Source organism: Ammodytes marinus (assembly GCF_949987685.1).
Source record: "Ammodytes marinus genome assembly, chromosome: 3".
Classification (NCBI taxonomy): Eukaryota; Metazoa; Chordata; class Actinopteri; order Uranoscopiformes; family Ammodytidae; genus Ammodytes; species Ammodytes marinus.
This window is the reverse complement of record NC_137232.1, coordinates 31,947,987-31,973,542: the sequence shown is the minus strand read 5'-3', so window position 1 is coordinate 31,973,542 and position 25,556 is coordinate 31,947,987. Positions and strand designations below refer to the sequence as shown.

General features: G+C 38.9%; 1 protein-coding gene across 1 annotated transcript; it reads left to right on the top strand.

The window, feature by feature from the left end:
* The first annotated feature begins 545 nt into the window (after positions 1 to 545).
* LOC307271424 (transmembrane protein 255B) lies at positions 546 to 24,975 on the top strand. Its single transcript, XM_080053875.1, has 9 exons — positions 546 to 684; positions 1,983 to 2,122; positions 2,518 to 2,580; positions 5,051 to 5,140; positions 7,791 to 7,871; positions 8,081 to 8,166; positions 8,352 to 8,511; positions 19,359 to 19,463; positions 23,490 to 24,975. The coding sequence occupies exons 1-9, from the start codon at positions 627 to 629 to the stop codon at positions 23,574 to 23,576; spliced, it is 870 nt and encodes a 289-aa protein (XP_079910001.1). The 5' UTR covers positions 546 to 626; the 3' UTR covers positions 23,577 to 24,975.
* The last annotated feature ends 581 nt before the right edge of the window (positions 24,976 to 25,556 follow it).

Below are 25,556 nucleotides of genomic sequence, written 5' to 3'. Positions count from 1 at the left end.
TCATTCATTCATACAAACAAGTCTTGATTACCTACAGGGCAACACAAGTAAGTTTTATCAGGCTCCCCATCACCAAAGTGTTGGAAACTAATGACATCTTACAGTACAGCCCTCTAAAACTGCTGCTGCTGCCTAAGTATCAAATCTTGAGGTCCTGTCCTGAAGAAAGTCCCTGCTGCGTTTTAAAAGTAGAAATCTTAAATATCCCACTTCTGTGACTACACTTTGTATAGTTCAAATCAATTTTTATTGTTAAATGAATTAAAATACTGCACAGCACAAAGAAAGATAGAAACCCATTTCACAGAGAGTGGAAGGAAACACAAGGCACAAGGTCTCTTTCCACTTTGGCAGCACATTAAGCCAATGAGCAATGTTATACGCCCTTTTGATTGATTTTAAAAACATCCTGAATTGATAGGAGTGTGTTGACAGCACAAGACGCACGCATGTCCAGACCGCCTCTTGAATGAAGAAGAGGCGGGATCATTGATCTTCACTGAAGTACACCCACACACCACGCAGTAGATGCCTGTGTGAGAAGATTTGTATAAGACTGAACCAAAACCTAAAGTAGTCCCAGCCGTCAGAAGGGATATTCGTATTTCAAAGTGAGTGGATTTATCATGACTGCAAGGATCCAAGGAGCAACGGGCAAACCAGGGCCAAAGCGCCACGCAACAGGTAATACTGTGAGAAAAGATGGTTAGATGTTACAGTTACATGAGACTGGGACATAGACAGTTATGTTAAACATATGTTTGACCTTTAATTACTTTATGCTACTCTTTAGGGCTTAGCCTGATCACATTATTGCATTTTAATTGTAATATTTTTTTTTAAATCTGCTTTTGGCCTAATATTGAGCCATAGTTAATTTTTTTTTTTTTTACATATATAAATCTAATATTTAGATGACTGTATGTGTGTAAGAGAGTCACATTTGGACCGTTTATTATGACCAATTCTTGCCTTTTAAATAGCCTACCTAATGTAAAGCGATGATATTGTACTTTATTACATTTTATCATTAACAGTATCATTACAATATATGTTCAACACTCCTCCACATAGATTAGCGAAATTTGATGTTTATTTTCTCATGCTATTAAGTTCTTCTAAATTTACGATTATTGTACAAGTTTACGGGTGTTTGGGGGTTGCATTACTTCCGGCTGTTATCATGACCCTTTGGTGTTTATTTAACAATAACACAGAAAAAAAGGCGAAATTGAAACAGGTTTCAATTTCAATCAAAAAATGCAAGGTGGAATTAATTCCACTTTCTTGCATTCTCATGCTGAGTTGTAAACATTCATGACATTTGATCTGAACTACATGGAGATGGAGAGGTTTAGATTGTGTTTCTAAGAGTTATAGGCTATATAAAGCAAAAGCAGTTTGAATTCAGTTTGTTTTCTTGATATTTAGGCATGTAAGAGCCCAAAATGTATCAACGAGCCGAAATCAAACAACGACCCGAAATTTATTAAAGACATTTAACAACACCCTAAATCTAATAACTGATCAATAATGTGAAAAAATGCTAAACCCAAAATGTAGTAATTTATTGCCCAAAATGTAGCAACCTGTGACATTTTACATATTTTTGTAGTGTAGTATCAAAGTTTGCGTATGAACACTTTGAGCTTAGAATTACATTAGAGCTCTTGAAGGAATAATTTTATTGAAACTACACTCCACCTTGGAGCAATTAGCCCTTTAATCCATAAATAATTGACTCACTCTATAATGTAATACAATTATTTCACTATTAGGAGAAAAATATTTTGCTCGCTACTACATGTAATAACCAAGATTTTTTAAATTACATTTTGGGTAGTTACATTTTAGCCCCTTACATGGCAGCTGCCAAGAGGCTCCAAGCTTGCAAAGCAGGCAGTCTTAGTTTACTGTGTTGTATTAGTACCACACTGTGCCATTTAACCTGAATGAGGGTTTCTCTCTCTCCTCTGCGGCAGAGATGATGGTGAGGGCCAGGAGAGCTCTGTGGCTCATACTGGGCATGCTCAGTCTGTCCCTTCTGCTGGTGGTGCTGGGAGTCTATACAACCACCCGAACGGAGAGCCTCAATGTGACTGGCTACGCCTCTGGAGTTATTGTAAGTGCTTTATTTGTCCCTTGATAATTCCCCAATCATTATTTATGCAATGAAGTACAAGAAGATGACTGGTTGTCATGGTTTGAAAGAAAACATTGCCACAAATAAATGTGTTTGAAGTTATTAAAACATCCTCCAGCATGTGATATCTATTATGGAGCTGCAACCCTTGCAGCGCCTGCCAATGGTTTGGCTTTACTCATTGTGGTCTTGTAATAGGCTGCTCTGGACATCATTTTAGGCTGTGAAATTGATGATTGATAGTTTTGTTCTACAGTGATTACACAGGTGAACAAAGAATAAAATAAGGTGCAACATTGATGTTCAGAGAACAAAATCATAACAAAGTTTAAATTTTTCATTATTCTGCATACCACTTACTGTGTTCATTGCAGTTGACCCTCGGATCATTCCTGGGACTTCTTGGACTCCTCCTGGAAGAAAACCGCAAACAGCTGGTATGCTACAGTATATTCTCCATATGACACAGACACACTCTCAAACCCTGCATCCTGAGTCATTATTTTCCCCCACCCAATTGTAGGGAGTGCAGACCAAAAGATACAGTAGTCTATGAAGGGCCGCTGCTACGCTTTTGGGTGCCCTAAGCAGAAATTGTCAGTGATGCCCCCCCCAGCCCCCCCCCCCCCCAAAAAAAAACCGCAGGGCGCGAGCGAAATTTTTTTGCCCTTGCAAGATCTCTGCGACTGCTTTTTGGCACATTTGCCAGCATTTACTAACAGAAAGAACAGCTTAACTTGTGAAAAAACTGCCTTTGCAAAGGAATTGAGTGATAGGATCATAGACTGATTATGAGATAATGGGCCCCTGGGCTTACACTCTTAAAGGGCCCCCCACTTGTCCCTATCCAGTCAGGTACACTGAATTTTCTACACGGATACATACAATTAATGGCAAAAACATATTAAGGAAGTCAGTGTTTCCCACAGGATGTTGGGGTATTGTTGGAGGGACCCTGTACCTTGTTGGGGGGTGGGTGGAATTTTTTTTACCTTTTTAAAGTAAAATGCATCAATCTGGTGCACTTTGTGAGGAAATTTTAGAGACTAGAGAGATATCAAATCCTGAGATGCAGAAGGAACATTATTTTTCAGATTTTTCTTAAACAGGTAGCACTCTTTACTCTGCAACTGTAAAAACAGTATATTGGTCTGCAGACCCATGTTCTTTGATGGAGAGGCCCATTTCAACAGATAAAGGGTGGATATGAACAATTAAGAATTCACACATATAAAGTTTATTTGTGTATGTGTGAGGGGGCCTTCAACCCCCTTAGACAGAGCTACTAATGCTGTTGTTTTTAACTTGCTTTTGTATTTCTCCCCTACTAGTTGAGGGGCCCATGATGATTTCTATCTTGTTACATTTTAATGAGTATTTATATTTAGGCTATTCCTTTTTGGACCCTGTTATTGACATCAGTGACTGAGCTCTTTGACTATGCAACATGACAAGTTACTATCAGTATCTCTGGCTAAGGGCCCCCCCTGAGCCCTTGGGCCCCTGGGCCTGTGCCCGGTGTGCCTGTGCAGTAATCCACCCCTGGATAGGTTACACAATTAAGAAAAAACAACGATGGGCCTGTTCATAACTAATTTATATATTTTTTGTAATGTAATGATTATCATGAACTTAAAAAAAAAAAAAACTATTTTGGGGGGCCCCCGGACCATCTCTTTTTCCTTTTTAATTAAAAAAAAAAAAAAAAAAAAATTATAATTTTTTTTTTTTTGGGGTGCCCCCCCCAGGAACTTGGTGCCCTACGCAGTCTGCGTACTCTGCGTATAGGGAGCGGCGGCCCTGCTATGTTTGTATGGTAAATAACTGGGAATTATAGCCTTCTTGATGATCTACTATTATGTCCCTTCAGTACAAAGTTATTTTAATAAAATACCCCATTTTAATTTAAACTTGTGTAGCATAGGCCTACACTTATTGTTCTAACATGCTCCCAACTGACAGAATATACTGTAGGTCTACAGTTAATTTGACAATATTGTCATTTTACCAAGTGTAAACAATAATTGTATAGGTATTGTGATTAACATTACAGTATGAGAACAACACATTATATAATTTGATTTGTTTAAGAAATCAAATTGCTTAAGTGATGGCAGCATGTGCCTGCTATAGCCTAATCATGTTATTTTCCATAACTGTTTTCTGGATAAAATGTGTAAAGTTATTCCTCCATGTTTCAGATGCCAACTCTGGGTCAAATATGTATGGCTGTGACACAGTCCCTCTGTCGGTATTACATTTTCCATGTGGCTCACTCAACATTTGTAGAGAGTTAAGTTTTGTAATAAGAACTTTAAAATGTCAGAGACGACACGAAAATAATGTTTCAAAAGGGGATTTTTTCTCTAAATTTGAATTCCACAATGTCATTTTCTCCAGGAGGTGGTCATTTGCGATTGTGATTAACGTTAAGAGAAGGAATGAAAGACAGTCGGCTCCACACAGCCAGTGGCTATAAGTTACAGAGGGCTAATGCAATTATTTGTTTGCTAACAAGTTAAGTAGAATATCCTGATTTTTAAGTGAGAGTCACTGTTGGAGCAAGCAAAGAAGATCCTATTTCTGTTTTGAGACCGATATCAGTCTCTAACCTATTGCAGCATGTTTTTTGAGCATTCATGGTGATATTTGAAGAAGAGAAACCATAGCTTCACCCTAAAGATCAGGCAATTAAATGAAAGATTTAGTGTGGTTTCAACAGTTGGCATGAAAAACTTTTATCTGTTGAAAAGGAAAATATCATTTTCTGGGCCATAATCTGAATTCTTGTCAAACTGTGCTCCCACCAAAAAAACAACAACAACACACTAGGTTTTTCCAATCTGGTATTTAAAAACAAAGTTTATGTGGACAATTCCTTACTAATGCTTTTCTTTCTTCCCCCAGCTGACGTCTGCAATTGTGTTCCTTAGTTTCGGGGTCATCACGTCTTTTGTGTGCCTGGTGATCGATGGCGTGTGTATTGTCTTTAACATGGTGAGTTGAGCTCACGCTATCACTAAAAATCAAATAACTGCATGATAAAGCAAAGCAGTAACAGTAGACGGTAAGGCATACATAAACCACTTTGCGTGTTGACTGTGATCCACTTACACAGCCTCTTGGCCTGCAGTGTGCGCAAATATCGCAATATTGACACAACACATTCTTGTCCACGAAAGTTCGAGAAAGTTCCCACAAATTATAGCTCTGTCTTTTTAACTTTTGCCATCCAGCTTTTTTTCTTGTTGTTGAAGAGAGTCCAGTTGTCCTTGGCTTAAAGCTCCCATATTATACACTTTTCGGTTCTATTATACACCATATTATATGGTCTTAGTGGTCCCTAATACGTTTTTCTTTAATTGTTTGCTGAAAAAAACTTTCAGATAATTTATTGTAATATGCTGATGTTCAGCTAATCTCACAATGGCCTATTTTTTAAAAAGAGCTGCAGCTCCCCTCGTAAATATACAATCTTTGAGCTGCCCCCGCCCCCTGTCCGGAAGCAAAGCCAGATACGCCTCACCCTCTGTCTGTCAGGGCCGTGGACCAATAAGAAATAGGGGTGTGGGCTGCACAGTGGAAGCTTCTGGCTTTCCAGTTTGTGAGGTCAGAAAAGGGGAAAATTCTGACTGGAGTATATTGGGGGAGAGGGGTGGGGGATTCAGAAAGGGGGAGAGTGAGAACAGGAGAGATTGTTATTTTTTTTTATATTTTGGCAGTCTCTAGGCACACCGTGGACCCATGGATATGTTAGAACACATTTAAAAAAGTGCATTTAGCATAATATGTGACCTTTAATACGTCCAGACATCTGATGATCTGATTACTGAGCATTTTCGGACGCTTAATTTGATGTTGTCGTGAAAGACAGGAAAGCCACATTCCTGTTTTTTTAAACCTCATAAATGAAGACTGATACATTGAATTGACTCCCTATTTATACAGAAAGAAACACACATCTTTTCACTTCTCATTCATCAGTGGCTGTAACAACCATACACTGTTATTGTCTGCCTTCAATTAACCATATTTTGATTGTTCTTGAGATGTTTGGTTTTTACACCTCCAATGCAGATTCGTCAGTTAGTGAGCTTTAGAGAACTGTGGCAGAAGGAAACAGGAGTAATTTATGGCAGAATGCAAACAGGTGAATGGGCTGGAGAGTGTCTACAGAGTCTATAATCTGTTGAGGTCTCGAAGGTTAAGACGGGTCTTTGAAGAGCCGAAGATTAGGTGATTGCTGGCAGCTGTGGATGCTGGTGTCTGACTGCCACACACCTGACTCCAACCCTGCAATCAGCACACACACAGAAAGGGAGAGAGACTAGCCCTGCGTTCCGAATAGTATACTTTCTACTATTTAGTATGGTAGAAAAAAGATTTAGGATGTCCCGATTCTGGTGGCCAGATTTAGGACGGTTAGAAGTACCCGGATATCTACTACATCCGGCCAAGATTTTTTGTGTTGAAAACAGCATCCTGGGCGATTCTGACCCATAATCCAGTGCACACGGGAAGTGACGTCACAACGACGGAGGCTCCATATGAAAACAAACAGGGACGCGACGGATATATAAGCAAGAGGCAAGATCAAGGCGCGATGTTAAGTAAATAAGTAAAAGTATGTCCCAATTGTAGCATGCTAGTATGTAGAATAGAAAAAAGAAAGAGTATGCGATTCGGAACGCAGGGTAGGGCTGCGTTACACCAATGCTCTCCTGTGAAACATGAGACCATGTAGAGTTTGATGAAAGTACAGTTGTGCTTTAGTATAAAGAGTTATGAGTGCAGGCCTCCCTTTGAAGAACACATTCTCAAAGTTACTGAAATTCATGTCATCGTGCTTTTGTGTGTGGGAGGTAGCTTCTTGACTCATGCACTATTCAAACTGTCAGAAATAATTAAGTCCAGACACAAATGTTTTACCTCACCTGTCAATTTATTATGTCAGGACAATCTCGGTGTACTGCCTTATTCTTTGCAGCAAAAGGCCGACAAAGACATGGCCTTAGCAGTATGCACTCTACCCGGTGAGCCACGGGGGTGCCCCATGCTTCATTCATAAGTCTTATAGCTCAAATATTTAAAATAAACCCTACAAAGTTACATCAGGGACCTTATCAATCTCTTCCTGAACCAAAAGTGATTTGCTGTATTTAAAATACATTAAAATGTTGTCAGTAAACCAAAATAAAAATCAACATGAGCTCTGTGAATTTTACAAGATGACCCATTTCCAGTGAAATAAACGTTCTTTTACCAATTTAAATGAGCGATAAGCAACGCAGTTTCACTTCAAATGGGTTTTAGTCACTTTGTACACACGGCCATATTGGCTTATCGTATGTAATAAACTCCATGCTTGTTTTGATATGTTATTTCTCATTTAAATTGTTAACAACGATTGATTGGTTGGGGCGCTCCGGTGGCGTAGTGGATAGAGCGCGTACCATATTGGCTCCGGCCTTCGTTGCAGTGGTCGCGGGTTCGAATACGACCCGTGGACCTCTACTGCATGTCATCCCCCCTCTCTCTCTGTCTCCCCATTTCAACTTTGTACTATCTTATAAAGCTTGAAAATGCCCAAAAAATTATCTAAAAAAAACCAAAGATTGATTGGTGTTCTTGTTTTAACTTTTGCAAGGACATGCGTCCACTGAAAGCAGGCAGGTGCCAGTATTACAGCAGTGGCAGCGGCTACATCTATGAGAATTTCTACACCTCAGTAAGTAAAGATGACTATACAAGGAAAATATTGAGACAAATACTGACTATTTCAGACAAGTTATTACAATCTGAATAACAATTCAGGCAAGCTTGGGCACGCTCAGCTACATTTTGAATTAATTCATACAATTTCTTTATGAACGATAAGTCTTTGAAGGAAGTTTTTCCATGTCGTATTGGACAGTGACCACAATTTTCCTCCTGCAGGTGTCATGTTGGAATCTAAAAGAGTCTTGTAGCATGACTGTACGAAGCGGGACATGCTACTGCTGTGATCTGTACGACTGTGCCAAGTGAGACCAAGCAGCGTTATCCTATATATTATCTCTCTGTATATAGTCACTGTCATGTCATCACAACTAAAAGAAACTCCAAATACCATTTTTTTCCGGCTTTGTCTTGTCATTAATTCATTATCTTGTCTAATTGATTTAAAAAAATCATCGGTGAAAAATAGAGCTGTTGTTTTGTTCCACAGCGGAGGCTACCTCAGCAACTACTATGAGTTTGTTGGAGTACAAAGCTGTGAGGAAGTTTTCACTCTGTACGTTTCAATTTGGATCCTCACCTGCCTGAACCTTGTGGCCTTCTTCACAGGCATTCTTACCACAGCGGTGCTGGGCAGCATGAAAGACCTGGTAAGATGCACATACACAGAATCGGACACATGTTTATATATTATTATTATAATTATTATTGGTCCATATAATATGTGGAAGTTTGGGGTTCCCTGCTCAAGCTGCTGCCCCCGCGACCTGGTTTCGAATAAGCGGTTGAAGATGAAGATGAAGATAATATGTGGACGTTTGGTACAATTAAGTTAAATTAGATGCATGTAACTCTCTTTAATTTGCATCTCAGCATGTGTAATGATTTTGAATTGAGTACATCTTTTGTTTTATATAGTATTGCGGTGGACATGGCTACTTTTCTTTTTACTTGTTTTATATGTGATTTCCAGCATAATTTGTGGTCTATGATCACTCATAAAAAATTGTTTTCATAGACTCTTTCTATTTCAACATTGTCTATCATGATTTTTATTTCATGTTTGATTTTTTTGTATCCAAATATAATGATCCTAGTTTTCTTTAAGTTTAGAGACAACTTATTAATATCAAACCATCGTTTTAGGATTTTCAGTTCTTTCTCCACTGTATCCAAAAGCTGCCTCAGATCCCCTCCAGAACAAAATAAATGTGTATCATCAGCAAACAACACATATTTCAACAATTAATTAACCTTACTAACAATATTTAAAAAAAAATTCTTTAACACACATTGATTGATTGTGATTTTTGACCACAAGGGACCAGAAACAGTTTGGAACAAGCTTGAGCAGAAGCCTTATTAACTATATTTATGTCGTCAATAATCTGTGTCTGTTAAACTTAAATGTCAATCACAAAGTCATTGGTGGGTCATATCCAGCTAGCTGCACCAAAAGTAGAGAAATATCTGTTGTGCAAACTCTGCTATCTCAGTAGAAACTGATAGCATACAGCCACAGCGTTTTGCTGTGCATTGATAAATGGAAAAGGAAGATTTTAATCTGGCTCAGTGTCTCCAGACTTTTCTAATCGTATCATGGGACCATGTTCAGCTGATGTAAATTATAGTGATTCACCGGGTTTGAAAGAGGCCTGGAACTCATTACAAACCTTTCAAAGATTGGTTCATGGCAACAACAGCTTTTAAAAGCAAAACAATGTCTTTATGTCCAAGCTTTCACTTTAAGTATTAAGCTTTGCCAGTTTACCTTTAAAAGAAACTTAACTTTATTCATTAATAAAATACAAAAAACAACTACTCTCCCAGCATATCTTAGTATTGCCAGTGATGTAGTAGACCTAATAAATCACAGTTTTGGTGGCAGAAGGTTCCAGGCCATTTGACTGGGTATTCAATAAGTGTCAGTTAAGGGTTTATCTTAATCTTTGTACAATGCATCTCAGATAGTAGATGGAAAGAAAGTGGTACAGGCAAACTAAGTATAATTGAAGCTCAGTCTCTCAGTGATGTTGTCCAGTTGGGTTGTATTTTTAAAACTCCAAATGGTGTAGCCTATATTATGCAAGTTTCTTTCCTTCAACATTTGACCTAACTAACAGGAAAAAATAACTTTGAGTACTTATGAGTAGATGTTTGTCACCACTGATCATTCCTGATCCGGGACAAGGTCTTTAGCTGTAGCTACATCACATTTTTAAAATGCACACCTCCATTCAGCAAGATGGTCTTAAGACCACATACTGCGAATGAGGGAAATAACATTAGTTGGCTTGTATTAAGCGTGGTTCCTGGCTGGCTGGCTGGAAAACAGTCACTGCCAAATCAGAAAACACTAAACTGGTTATATGCTCCCATGCTCTACATCTCAGCAGATTTCGTTTTGTTGCGATGATGAACTTTTGGGCGTACCGTGCAGCAGTTTGCATGCATAATGCACAGCATGCTTTTATGGTCTTTAGGAAAAAAGGAAATACCGAAGGTCAAGGCCTCTGTGTCTTTAAATCAATCCACAATAATGTGGAAACTGTTAGAACACTATAAAAACACCATAAAAAAGTAATAATTCACCGCTAATCTCAGTGTTATGTTTCCGATGTTTTATTTCTGTGGAGGAAACTCATGCACAGGCAACATTCCGGCAATAGACCTACATCAATTGTTTTATTTTTGAAAGCCTTTAGTTGGTTTCTCAACATTATTGATAACCTCTTCAGAATGAGAATTACATACTGAATAGTCCATGGGTCTTCTTCTTCTACGCTACGCCATTAAAGGCATAACTGGAAAGCACTGACATGTGTCACGGTTTAATCTTTTTGTGGTCTATGGAGAGCTCATTTAGCTTCATGCTGCCAGAGACGGAGCTGATCTCCCCCGAGTGAGCCTGAGCTCTGTTCACAAGCATATCACTGCATGTTGCCAAATATGCTATCTTTCCATTTCATCACGCAGAAAGTCTCCCGCCTGTAACTCCCATTATCTGTAACGATTTAGGGATTTGACTCTCTCAGTTATCTAACCGTAGTAGGACTGTTGAGATTTTTCGACTCATGTTCCTTGCATTTAAAATGATTTAATGTTATCAGTAAATTTGCAGACTTTCTTCCTGCGTAAGACTTTCGATATCAAAAGTCCAAAAGAAGTTTTCCAGATCTGTGGGTGTAGCAAATTATCATCTGGTTTTTGTGCATACCCCTGTCATGGAATTGAAATATCAACCTTTAAAAGATGAGAAATTAGTCAATTAATACGAGGTGACACAATGTTTAAATACAAAAATAGAACAGATCTTTAATGTTTGCAAACATGAGTCAAGACAACAATCAAGCAATGGGATTGTGTGAAATGACCACCGAGAGGCAGTCAGACAGAGAAGTTATAGCAAAATCTAATTACGCACGAACATTCCAGCCTACGTACAAGATTCTCCTCTGCCAGATATGTTGTTAGTTATCTTACAGACACAGTTCTCCGGAGCCATCTCAGTCAAAACATACATTTCCGTACGGAGTTTGAGTATCTCAGAACATAATCAGTACATAACAACCTTCACCATACGGTCAGAACCTTCACCATAAGGTCAGGTCAGAATATTCGTTGATTAACTTAGGAATATTTAGATTCAAGATGGCATTAGTCTATATAAACACTTAATTATTATGACTGTAATAAAGAATTCCACAACATTCCCTTCTCTTTAAAATAAATAAATAACAAATATAATTATTCTAAAAAATGGTCTAATAATTAAAGGATAAACAAGTTTATATGGAAAAACAAAAGCGTATTAAAATTCTACATGATGGCCTGTGAGATTGTCCGCCAAGGCCTGAGTGGCCTTTCAGGTGTTTTATCCCCTTGACCAGTGTATTCAAAATAGACGGACAGAAATCACAGGTCATCATCACCTATACACATAGAAGCAAACCCACCCCCTCACAATTGGCAAAAGGAGGTCAAAAGAATTCTATGCACTAACTATACTTACTATAACAGAACTTATCATTTGGAAAAAAAACCTCATAGATCGTTAGAGAGGAAAAAAATTTTTTCAGACAGTTCTGTTTAACAAAAAATTAAACAGCTATGCTTAAAATATTTAAATCAAAAGTAATGTTATATGGCAGTATAATTCTAAACAAAACTAAATAAAATATTGTAAGAAAGAATTAATGTTAACTATTAAACGTAGATTAATATACCGTAAGGGTAATGTTAAGTTGCAGGATATAATTAAAGGTTAGCACAAATCAAAGGCCTGGTGTCCAGGTGTCATCATATTCTAGATCAAAGTTTTCTAAACAAATGTGTGAACACATTTTATCCAGACAAAGGTGAAGTGAGCTAAAGAAAAAAAAACAATACAATGGGTATTATTGTGTATCGCTATGGTGGCTTTTAGGTCGCAGGACTTTATCAAATTTAAACATTTTATCAATGTAGATCTTCTTTCTTCTGGCGGTCAGAGGTCCTAAACCTGTTGAAAGAGTGATTATCAATCTCTCCTTCCTCTCACACACATGCATGCAGTCAGTCAGACACACACACACACACACACACACACACACACACACACACACACACACACACACACACACACACACACACACACACACACACACACACACACACACACACACACACACACACACACACACACACACACACACACACACACACACACACACTTTCCCGTTCCTTCTCTCACAAAAACATGCAGGCTGTCAAACGCAATCAGACACACATGCCCGTTCATCCTTTCACGCTCTCTCTCGGACACACACACACACACAGGCACTCAATTTTGGTGTCCCATGGTCACTCAACCACACCAGCACACATACTCACTCATACCCACACACTCCCTTTCTCTCTCTCTCTGTCTCTCTCTCTGAAAGGAATCCAATGTTTAACACTGTTAGGGACACAATACATACTTTAAACAATAGTTTAAAATAGTTTTTTGAAGCCTAGTTAAAACAAATTGGTGCTATTTGTAAATAATTCATTTCTATTCTAGAAATTTAAAGCAACAGCAGAATCTGATGGGGTAACTCAAACTCTGCAGCTAGTCTCTCAATTAAAATATGCGGCTGCATCTTATTAAAAGCAGAAGAAAAGTCTGCAAATAACAGTCTAACATGAGATCCAGGCTTTTCTAAATGTTTATACATTGTATCTATAATAAAGAGCTTTGCATCATCTACACTTTTTCCAGTTTGATAAGCAAACTGTAATGGGTCAAGTTTTCCACTAACCAGAGACATGATTTCATTCTTAATTTGTTTACCTTAAGCTCTAAATGCAAACAGATACTGGCTCTCTGGATGCAAATTAAAAAGACAACACTGTTGAACCTAAACCATGACTTTGTGGTGCATTAATGGCTGGACTCAAGAACTTTCTGAAAATAATCTGAAGTGAACTTGAAAAGGTAGCTTCTTTGATATAAATATATTTTGTGGCGAAATGTGTTTACTCAGATGTAGCTCGTGTGCTTGTCTGTTTGAGAGGCTGCTATGGCTGCTCTCAAGGTCTGCCACCTTATCTATTGTTTTTACTCACTGCCGTCTGTGACTGCATGTAGAAAGAAACCTTAGAATGAGTTACTCTCTCCTGTGTGTGTGACTATTTAACTGATAAAACACACATTGTAGAATCATAAAGTAAATGTTCCTTGCTTCTTTCACTAATCATGTGCATTTAAATGTCTAATAGTCAATAAGCTAATTATCTGAGTCAAAAGGAAACGTTTATTACAACCAAGTTGAAATGAAGGAAAACAACATTTATAATATCTCAAGATCATGCAACGTAAATAGTTTTAGGATACTTTCCAGACGGAGTCCAAGGGTCAATCTCCTCTCATAATTTTAGGCACTGTATTGTATGTAAATGCGTCTCTGTATCTCATAATTTGTTCCTCAGCAACAGCTCTCTCTATAGAATCTCTGTGTCTGAGCCACTGCATAGGCAGCAGGAACAAGAAAATATAATAGATCTCAACATTACAGCTAATTTGCACAACAATTTATTTTGGCACTTTACGTTTTAACTTTTGGATTTACAAAATCAAAAACTATAGTCAACATTCAACAAAGATAATCAATTCTGACTCTGGTGGTAACATCTTGCTAGTCATATCTCACAGCTGTCTTATATTATCACTGCAAATAAGAGTGTTCAATTTCAACATCAAACAGCATATACTCTTTGAAGGGGTACTATCAACCAAAATAGACACTGTGGACCCATTTATTTCTACTGGCATTAGTGGGTCTTCAATAGGGGAAGAAGAAAGTTTAATTGTAGCTGCTTGAATTAAATTGGTATGGTCTGACCATTTTTTCCCGCAGAAGTTACACTGTCCTTTTCTCCAATTGTTTCTGAAGTTATTGTTTTGTGAGTAGTGTGGGGAAGTGTGTGCTTTGCTCTGCCGGCTGATGTACTTTGGTTCTATCGCACTCACTCCTCCCTCTTTGATCCCTGACCCTCCTGCTGCATGCAAGTCTATCTCCCTTAGTGCTTGAACTGCAGCTGCTATGAAAAGTAATTCATCCTCTTTATTTCTACTTACATGTTCTAATTTAGCTTCTTCTATCTTATGAGTTACTTTTGGGTATGAGGAAACAATAGGCACATCAATTAATCAATTCTTTAAGTTCTTCAGAAACTCGACATATTGTTCGTATGTTCTCAAAGTTTTACCCAAGTCACATTTATGTGTAAGATAAACTAAATTTGGTCAAAACACGGGTTGCCGTGTTGTCGAGAAACAAACGTTGTTTTGGGAACATCCTCCTGAGCTCTTATCAGCTCTGCTGAGAGGGAGAAAAGACTTATCTATTGCCTTTTTCTGTCTGTAAGGAGAACGCAGTGAATTAGGAAAAGGTTGTAAAATAATTAAACAGTCAGTCTTAGTCATCAGTCAGTCCATGATCATGTATAAAGTTTGCTCTGCAGAGGCTTAACTAATTTTGAAAATTCTGAAGTCATTTAAAAATGATTATCCCTTTTTGGAAATTGTGTGGCTTGGGAATAATAACATCCCGTCTTACACACTGTTATTTTTAGAAAATTCTGCTCACAAACGATGCTATAGCGCGATATTAGAAGTACTTTTCTATCATTAAATAATTGTTTCGTAATTGTGTGTGTATAAAGAAAGCTCTCGTGGTTAAACCAACACTACTTTAGTCACTGCAGTCACTTGCTCGGCCTATAGCCGTGTTTTGGGTAAATGTTTTCACCTGCAAAGATAGGTATGTAAACATAGAGACCTGGATACAGTACAATACTCAGTTGTCTATCAAAACAAATTAGATATACTATACCATAATTAGCCAAAAATGTAATCACCTAGCGTGACACTAACAATTCTGGTGTAGACAATTCAGATGGGAAAATTAAGCATATAATAATAATATTACTGGACAGTGAGAGTCACTGCATGTTTGGTGCACCTCACCCTCCTGTGGACCCCTCTCTGTCTCTCCCCTCCGTCCAGTCAGTCTCCCACTCTCCCACTGCCTCTCGCCCCTGGAACTGCAACTGCCGTCCATTCTCTGGATGTTGTTCAGGACATTCCCTGCCCAGTGCAAGTTGTCCCAACACAGAATCAGCCATGTTGATGTTCCTGGTGTTTTAGCCACATCTGCTGGCTCTGCCTCTGCCTCTGGTCCTCTTCGTCCGCCCTTTCCATTTGTCCATAGGCCTTCAGCTGGGCCATACAGAGGTTGTCCTTGTCACAGAGTTCACATTAGTTCTGTCATAAAAGGATCTCTTCTTTAGGCCAGTCATGTTGAACTGGACCCCATTTGAAATGGAATAAGGTGGTAGTTGGAAAATACTCATCTGGCAGATGCAGGGCTGTATCCAGGTGTAGATGTGGAAACAGCTTTAGTTCGTTGAGCTGGTTTTGGTCTGCAACCGGAGGTGTGAGAGAGGAGGTTCTTCTAGGCCAGAGACGAGAGACCAGGTCTGGGATAATTGTCCTGTGAGGAGCCTAGCACACTTTGGTTAAAGTTATTTTACCTTTAAGCTAATCACTGTCTCTGTTCACTTTGCAACAAAGGCCTAACAAAAAAAACTTTTATTTCTCTAAAATTTAAATAATTGCTAACTTAGTTTTTCTATCTTAATGAGCCTAAAGCTCACATTTCCTGGAAAGACCATATTCCTCCCATACATTTACCAATGCACATGTATAGTGAGTCCCCACTCTTATCACACATTCTTTGCACAACATTCAAATTCAACTTCCAACTCCTTTTGTTTAAACGGACTGTTCCCTTTTTACAATAATATTGAATTTTAGAGAATGCAGTGGAGGACAGATCCAACAGAAGACACAGAGACCTTAAATAAACCACACACAATTAGTACTTGAAAATATTATAAGTATTATATATAACTATTTTAGAACGTTCTTTATTTTAGATCTATTTTTGCCAAAACATTTTTATGGATCCTGCGCACTGTCCCTGACAGTAAAGATATCTTTCGTGGTCCCGGACCACCATAAAATAGTTTAAACTTAGTTAAATCTATCCTATTTCTCGAGCTTAGGCCCCTGGCCAGTATCTGTCCCTGACAGTGGTGCCCCTGGCACAAGATATCTTTAGTGGTCCCGGACCACCTAGTGCCCGGCACTAGATAGAATAGATTTAACCCGGTTAAATCTATCCTATTCCTCGAGTTTGGTCCCTGACCCTAGTGCCCCTGGCGCTAGATAAAATAGTTTAACTTAGTTAAATCTATCCTATTTCTCGAGCTTGGCCCCTGGCCAGTATCTGTCCCTGACAGTGAAGATATCTTTTGTGGTCCCGGACCACAATAAAATAGTTTAACCCGGTTAAATCTATTTTATTCCTCGAAAAGCTCGTCAGCTAATGCGAGTTTGACCCCTGGTCTTTGGCCCCTGGCCTTTAGTTCAGCTATCAAGCCATTGTCCTAAACCAACTTGTAACTAAAGCTAGTCGTCCAACATACCCTAAGCTTACTTTTATAGTTTATAGTTTATTGACCCCTGGCCTTTAAAACTTTAATTAAACATTGTGTTCTCACCTTTTTAGTCTTTTTGAGTTCTTGGATGCCGTATCGGGAGATCCCCTGAAGCACATCTGATTTAGGCGCCAACCTGCATCTCCTGAGGTCAGTTACGGTCCTCCGTGGGGAGAGGTTTAGGCTCCGGGACCCAGTCTCCGGCTGTGCACAGTTAACCTGTCAGAGGGTGCTTCAGGGAATCCTCGAGTTAGACATCCCGGACGAGCCCCCAAATTGTCATGGAATTGAAATACCAACCTTTAAAAGATGAGAATATAGTCAATTAATACGAGGTGACACAATGTTTACCGTACTTTTCGGCCTACAAGCCGCGACTTTTTCCCCGTTTTTCGACCCTGTTATTACACAGCACAGTATATATTCTGTAGCTACTGGGGATGGGCGTTAGTAATCGAGTACTCGAGTACTCCTCGTTTCAAATGATCTCGATTGGTGGATGAGGAAAATCGTTTTTTGTTTTTTTAGTGTTTGTAGCCTTTAGGCCAGCCGGCGGGCCGCCCCTATTTTAAAATGTTATATACGTGTACAAAACGGCACAAAACGGATGTAAAGTTTAACAAAATTAAATATTTTGATCCAAGTTAAATAAACTAAGCGTTGTGTCAAACAGAAACCGCAAATAACTGCCACCTCCGTGCAGCGCAGCCAGTGCGTGGTCTCCACAGCACAGCGGAGCTGAATGCGGTGCTGGAAAACTTGGAAAGGCACGTAAAGAAGCCAGGCTGACTTCGGGCACATTCGAGCAAACGATAAGAAGCCTTTATTATGGATGATTGAGATTCAAAAGCCGACGGTGTAACGTTCCGTTAACGAGGAATTAGTCGTGGTAATTAGTCACGGACAGGAGTGAGCATACGCGGTTGGATATACTAGCCTACTTCTACTGCTTTGGTGAGTTATTTAGCCTATCTATGTGTTTAAATTGTAGGACAATAATTGTATTGTATTTGCTGCCCTTCTTATTTAAAATGTCTATTTTGAATGTTAGCCAACTGCAGCCCATGCTTTTTTTCTCTCTCTTTTTTCTCTCCACCGCAGACCTACTCGATCGGTTTAAATTGTGGCCCGCTTACTTTCAGTTAGGAAAATGTGTTTTAAACTTGTGGAAAATAAATCCTTAATATCATATGGCAACTGTGACTGTTTGACATAAGCATTGAGCGCTTTATTGCGGTCAACCGTTGTTCTGTAGACAGATGCGTTGCGTCCTAAAAATAGAAAAAAGTTTAACGGGGAATCGATTGATCCTCGAGGAATGCAAGCGATCACACGAGTAGCGAAAACACTCGTGCCCATCCCTAATAGCTACTATTGCACAAAATGGTAACACTTACGTACGTTATGCAAATATGCAACTTGTTTGTTGAAATGTGGGAGCTTCCTCAAGCAGCCATCTCTTTCCCGACAATCCCCTCTGTGCACGAACTCTTACATATGGTAATTAAACATTATAACACCTGCGGCTTATTGTCCAGTGCGGCATATAGTACGGAAAGTATGGTAAATACAAAAATAGAACAGATCTTTAATGTTTGCAAACATGAGTCAAGACAACAATCAAGCAATGGGATTGTGTGAAATGACCACCGATAGGCAGTCAGACAAAGAGTTTATAGGGAAATCTAATTACGCACGAACATTCCAGCCTACGTACAAGATTCTCCTCAGTCAGAGAATTGTTAGTTATCTTGCAGACACAGAGCTCCGGAGCCATCTCAGTCAAAACATACATTCCCGTACGCCGTTTGAGTATCTCAGAACATAATCAGAACATAACAACCTCCACCATACGGTCAGAACCTTCACCATAAGGTCAGGTCAGAACTTTTGTTGATTAACTTCCGTTTATTTAGAGTCAAGATGGCATTAGTCTTATATAAACACATAATTATTATGACTGTAATAAAGAATTCCACAACACCCCTGTGTTAACATTAATGAATGAACTGTACATATGTTTTACATTTTCTTTCCCCATATCTGGCTACAGTAGATTTTATAAAAGACAGTGTAATCATCAAGATTGTGGAAATTTGATTTGCAGTCTCCAACATTTTTGGATTAAACTTCAGGCATGCTGCAGACAGACCACACAGATGGAGACCAAGACAACACAGGCCCACACATATATTAACTGGCCTCAAAAGGAGTACCTGAAGCTTAACTGAAGTTATGAATGTTAGTAAAATAGTAACTAGACTAATAAATAAAATGTATGAACTCACAGTTGTTTCCGTTCCTCGGTTATTCAAACTAGAGGTCATAAATCATTGGAAAGATAACCTGAGTCGTCTATGGCGCAGACTTCCCATGAGCATGGCCAAAACAAAGTTCTTCTCAGAGTGTTTAGTAATATTATCATAATAATATTGTTTGTGTGTGTGTGTGTGTTTGTCTCTTCTATCAGAGGAGTAGCATCCCTGTGAACCAACCCTCTGAGAACACAGCTTCTTCCCCCACAGCCCCTTTGCTGATGGACGCCAACGTCCACACAGCTCAGCATCTCCACCAAGTCAGTGTGCAGGTCAACACACACACGCAAACGCTCACACACGCTAGCCAAAGATACGATTAAAAGCGTACGTTTGTCTGTGCATCTTAAAACCATACAAAGTACATCAAAGAAGAGACACTAGTGCATATGGTGAAAAAAAACATATAAAGTCATTGAAGACACAAGATATGAAGTGGGGGCGTACCTTTTCAATTTTGGAAAATAAAAGCTTTCATCAATGGTAGCTTTGGTATCCATTTCAAATAAAAAAATAAAATTTGTTTTAGAAATATTTTGATAATTTCATGAACATTAAAGCCAGGTTAGTTTTGTTGTATGATAAATGTTCCTGTTCTATTCTAGTATTTCCGAAAGTTTTCTGAAATCAAAATAATGCCTAACAGCTTTTCATCTTAAAGGGGTAGTTCAGGATTTTAGACATAGGGCCTTATTTCCAAGTTAGCCTTGGTGTTCTTTATCAGTGGAGACAGTTTTCAACACATTTAATTCAGTCCTTCTAGTTGCAGAGTGCGCTCGTGCTAAGCTAGCGCACGGCATCGGGGGGATACCTAGCCTGCTACTAAAACAGTCTTACCCACTCCACAGTACACCCGAGGCCAATCAATTATAACGCCAGACTATCGATGTAAATGTCTGTGTTGATAGAATAATTTTAGAAATAAAACCAACCTCGCATATTGCATTTTGAGGGACTTTATTCCTTGTAGGCTGCGGCAGCGGCGGACTAATACCTAGGTTACAGGCTCTATAATAGTTTGTTTACCTGCTGCTGCCCGTACCTGTACGAGCCGGAATACACTGATGAAGAATTGAGAGGGATGCTCAAAGGGCAGAAAGAGAAAGAGCGTCTGTAGAGACAGCCCCCGCTGGAGCTGCAGCAGAGAACCGGGACAGAATGACGGTAGACTGGTGGCAGTGCAGTTTCAGTTTCTGTCCCACGCTGCTCTGTTTACTTTCTGCTGTAGTGATTCGGTTACACAGCAAAGTAAAAGTCCGCTGCTGCTAAGAAAGTAGTCCCTCAAAATGCCATAATTCATGCGATGCGAGGTTGGTTTTATTTCTAAAATTATTCTATCAACACAGACATTTACATCGATAGTCTGGCGTTATAATTGATTGGCCTCGGGTGTACTGTGGAGTGGGTAAGACTGTTTTAGTAGCAGGCTGGTATCCCCCCGATGCCGTGCGCTAGCTTAGCACGAGCGCACTCTGCAACTAGAAGGACTGAATTAAATGTGTTGAAAACGGTCTCCACTGATAAAGAACACCAAGGCTAACTTGGGAATAAGGCCCTATGTCTAAAATCCTGAACTACCCCTTTAAGTTGCGATCCTTTTTAGTTACACATATTATAATAATTACTATAAGTGTAGTTGCATACTGTAGTTATGCAGTGACTGATTTGATATATCAAATATATCATATATATATATATATATATATATATATATATATATTAATGCACCATTAAAGAATAGAAGACGTTTACTATGCGGTATTCAAAACAATACAGTTACAATCCTTAGCAATTTTATCAAATCCCCATACACTCGCGGAAGTGAGACCATGAGTGAGACGGGTTTCGGTTTGTAGCCTTCTCTCTTGTGATTGGATATAAATTTCGGGATCCCCCGAAAAGTTTATTTGCCGATTACATGCAGAGCAGCTGGCTGAGAGATCGGCTTTATGAGACGTGCACATTATGTAAGTGATCACTGTATGAATAAAGAGCGATTTAACACTTATATTAACATAAATAAACCGCTTACTTCACCTTTAATGTTTACTCTCCTGACACCGAAGCAGAGCTATCTTTGAGTTTCTGCTAACGCTAATGCTAACCCGACACTATACTGCTGCTACTTCACATCAAAGGATTCAATAGGCAAAACAATAGGTGGCTTATATTGTGAAGCAGCCAAAGGAAACATAACACTGATTATTGATTGACAAGTTATTATTGACTGATTTCTTTATTAAAACAACATGCATTTGACTGGCTGTACACCAGTCGCTCTTTTGTTGTCTTTCTGACAAAGTAGCTGTTCAGGGAGTGTATGCTTATACCACGAGTGTTGCCAAGTCAACCAGAATTTCTTAAAGTTGGAAATGATTTCAAGATTTTTCCTTACATTTGTGAAGAACAATCACAAATTACAAGGTTCAGTAGACACAGAAAACATATGACTTTGAAGCCTACACCGTGTGCACATTTTTTAGGCAAGTTGTTTTTGAGGATTAATTTTATTATTGAACAACTACAGTGCTCTCGGTCAATCCAAAATGTTAAAGAAACTAAACCTGAATGTTTAAGAAAGTAAAAGTGAGGTTTTGTCTTTCTTACGAGAATATATATATGTTTTGCTATTATTAGGTAACTATTAATGTGCAGAATTATTCTGCAACTAAATAAATAAAAAAAACATTTTCCCATCTCACTTGTTTCTTTTCATCTGTTACAGTGAGAATAATAAAACAACTCAAAATTTACAACAAAAAAAAAATCAGTGACCAATATAGCCACCCTTCTTTTCAATAACTGTCTCAAGCCTTCCATTCATGGAGTCTGTCAGTTTCTTGATCTGTTGACGATCAACTTTTTGTGCAGCAGCAACCACAGCCTCCCAGACACTGTTCCGAGAGGTGTACTGATTTCCTTCACTGTAAATATCCCGTTTAAGCAGGGCCCACAGGTTCTCAATAGGGTTTAGGTCAGGTGAGGAAGGGGGCCATGTCATTATTTTTCATCCTTAAGGCCTGTGGTGGCAGATTTCGCATATGATATATCTCTGGACTCAAATGTTGGAATACTTATTAATGCAATAGGAAACACTTGTTATTATCTTGTATAGACTTATAAGTGTAATGATATTGAATGTTGTTTAGTTGTAAACTGAAATGTAGATTCCTCAAATGCGTATCCAACAAACCACTCAGACGGGCCACACCTCTCCTATTGTACTATGCTCAGAACTCCCCCGCTGCCATCTTCAAACTGTCCCCCCCACCATTCCCCCTCACATGACTGGCCAAATTGAGAACATTGCATTGTGGTTATGGTGAACTGAAGCCATTGTTGTATCTTAAACCTGTCTGTCTCTCAACCGTCTCCCCCTCCTTTCTCCCCCCAACCCCCCCCCCCCCTTGCCTGTTCCTCCAACTCAGATCAACCTGACCCCTCCCATGTTTTACAATAACAATGCATGTATATTAGAACTGTCTGCAAAACAGCCTGTCACTCACTGTTAGACGCCTCCCTCCTGGGAGACAAATGTCCTTAAATATGCCATGACTTTAAGGGAACTTCGTCACTCTTTGCAACAACTCACATGTGTTGGAACTAGTGACCACTCCGCGGAGTTTTCTTGCTATTGATATTGAGAATAAACCTTTTGCTTCTACAACGTATCACTCTGCTTGATTTTCTCACCACAGGCCTTTACTGGCTAGCCATGCAATTGAGTAATTCGATGCATGTGATGGAGCATTGTCCTGCATACAAATCATGGTCTTCTTGAAAGATGCAGACTTTTTCCTATACCACTGCTTGAAGAAAGTATCTTCTAGAAACTGGCAGTAGGTTTGGGAGTTGATTTTGAGGCCATCTTCAACCCGAAAAGGTCCAACTAGCTCATCTTTAAAGGCAACTATTAGTATCTTTAAAGACATCCTCATTTTTTGACATGTCAGAAATTTTTATTTGTAAATTTTGAGTTGTTTTATTATTCTCACTTTAACAGAAGAAAATAAACAAGTGAGAAGGAAACATTTTTGTTTTTTTATTTAGTTGCAGAATAATTCTGCATACTAATAGTTGCATAATAATAGCAAAACATATATATATATTCTCGTAAGAAAGACAAAACCTCACTTTTACTTTCGTAAACATTCAGGTTTAGGTTCTTTAACATTTTGGATTGACCGAGAGCACTGTAGTTGTTCAATAATAAAATTAATCCTCAAAAATACAACTTGCCTGAACATTTTGCACACAGTGTATAGTCAATGTCTGTTTCCTTGCAGAGTCATCCTTCATCATCGATCCCTCACACAGAGTCCAGCCCATATCCCTTCACCTCGATGGCCGGCCTTCACGGCCACTCCGCCTGAGCAGTACCAACAGCGTTACACCACGGAAATGTCCCCACAAAACATACTGTATACAGGAAGGATAAGCACATGCTTGTTTGTACTAGATGGCTGATAAAAGAAAGATATGTGTTGATTGTAAAACAGAAATATGGAGATTTTTTTTTACAAGTACCATAGAAAGCCCTGCCTGGTCCTTTATATTGTATACAACGATTATAAGATATTTAACTGTATTTTGCTCAACAACATAAAGTTGTAAAATCTTTTTAAAGAAAAGTTTTGTATTATAATGGTTTCAACCGCATATATAGAACCTTGTGAACATACATTTAAAATATCTATAGCATTTTGTCACACAGCCAAACTTAGTCCACAAGTTATTGTAATTAATGTTAGGTTTGTGTGGGGTTTTACATTTACATTCATACATGTAATGATTGTGTTACTAACTGCTAAATATTTCCCTTCACACATGTACTTCATGTTAAATTGCATATCAACCGTAATTCACAGTCTTGAAACGGCTGGTGACGTGATGTTTGAGGGGCACTTTACACGGCCACGCAAAACGGTGCATACGCAGAAAAATTTCTGCGGTTGCACTATATCATTTACAGGAAAACAGCAAACGCAAACGCAAACGCAGGCATGAACCGCAGATTTTTGAGATCACCTCCGAGGGAGGATTTTTTGGAAAACTTAACGGTTTTGGTTTCCTGTAAACACCGAAACCATTTCCCCTGATAACGCTGACGTCACGGCTCCACCCTCACACATGCGCATTGCGTTTGGATATAAATAGGCATGCGCCGTCTTTGTAGGTCCACGTGCGCCAGTTGGAAAACAACAACAACAATGGCGGATCACCGAGCTGTATTCATTGTGCTCATGGACGTTGTGCTGTTGCTGATGCATTTGTTATCGTGCCACCAATCGCTCCTACAAGCAAATAGGGAAAGAGTTGTGCTCTGCCTGTTTTTCTAGCTAAATAAACGTGTGTCACTTCTATATGCCAGGGACACGGCTCTACATTAAAAAAACACTATCAGCGTGCAGCGGTTAAGTTAGGCTACTGTTCAACAAAAGGAGCATTAAGGCTACGGCTTCACAGTAAAAGCATTTCACTGGCTAAACATTCATAGCATTTCGCTGGACACACGTGAGTTGACTTTTATTTTGAAGTACGCCTAACAGGAAAATATCCGCTCACGAAGCCCCTTCACTATCAGCAAGTCTGCTGTTTTTCCGAGTTCAATGCGGTGAAATAAGAGGACAGTCTTTTACAATATTTGTAACCCCAAGCTTACACCAACCGCTTTATGAACGTTAGTGGCATTAATTTTCGGTTACAGTAAGGTTGTATGCATCAAATTGTACCGGAAGAGCTATCTACTAGGCTGTGTCACCGCTGACTATTGGCTTGGCATGGCTGCTACTTCAGCGATTTCGGCCCGTTTCCTCTGAAAACTTTGTGTACGGGTGAAGATGTCAGATAAATTGTGTCTGAACGGGTTTTTTTTTTTAAAACCAAAAACGGGAAAACTCACGTTTTCACCGTGTAAAGTGCCCCTGAGATAAACTGACTGTGCTGTCACCAAATGGAGGTGAGGACAGTGTAACTTGAATATGATCATAGTGACACACAAAAACTTTGTTTTTTTTGTTATAAAGGATCAATCACTGAACAAATTGATGAAATAAAATAATAATCCAAACAGATTGGTAAGGGTTCTTTAATTCACCGTATAGGTGATATGAGAACGGCCACGGTTGAAATTATTATACATGTGAAATTAAAAAACACTTTCATGCATGAATTATGATGATCTCAGTCAAGATTTGTTCCCTCTTTTGAACTTAATTTATTGTATTTCATATGTGATTTTCAACCAAAGTACAACAAGGGATGAATAAAATGGTATGTTGTACAGTTTAACCCCTGTGCCGTGTTAATTTTTTTTTACACTGGGTATGTTTGGTACATTTAGTGTATTTTGA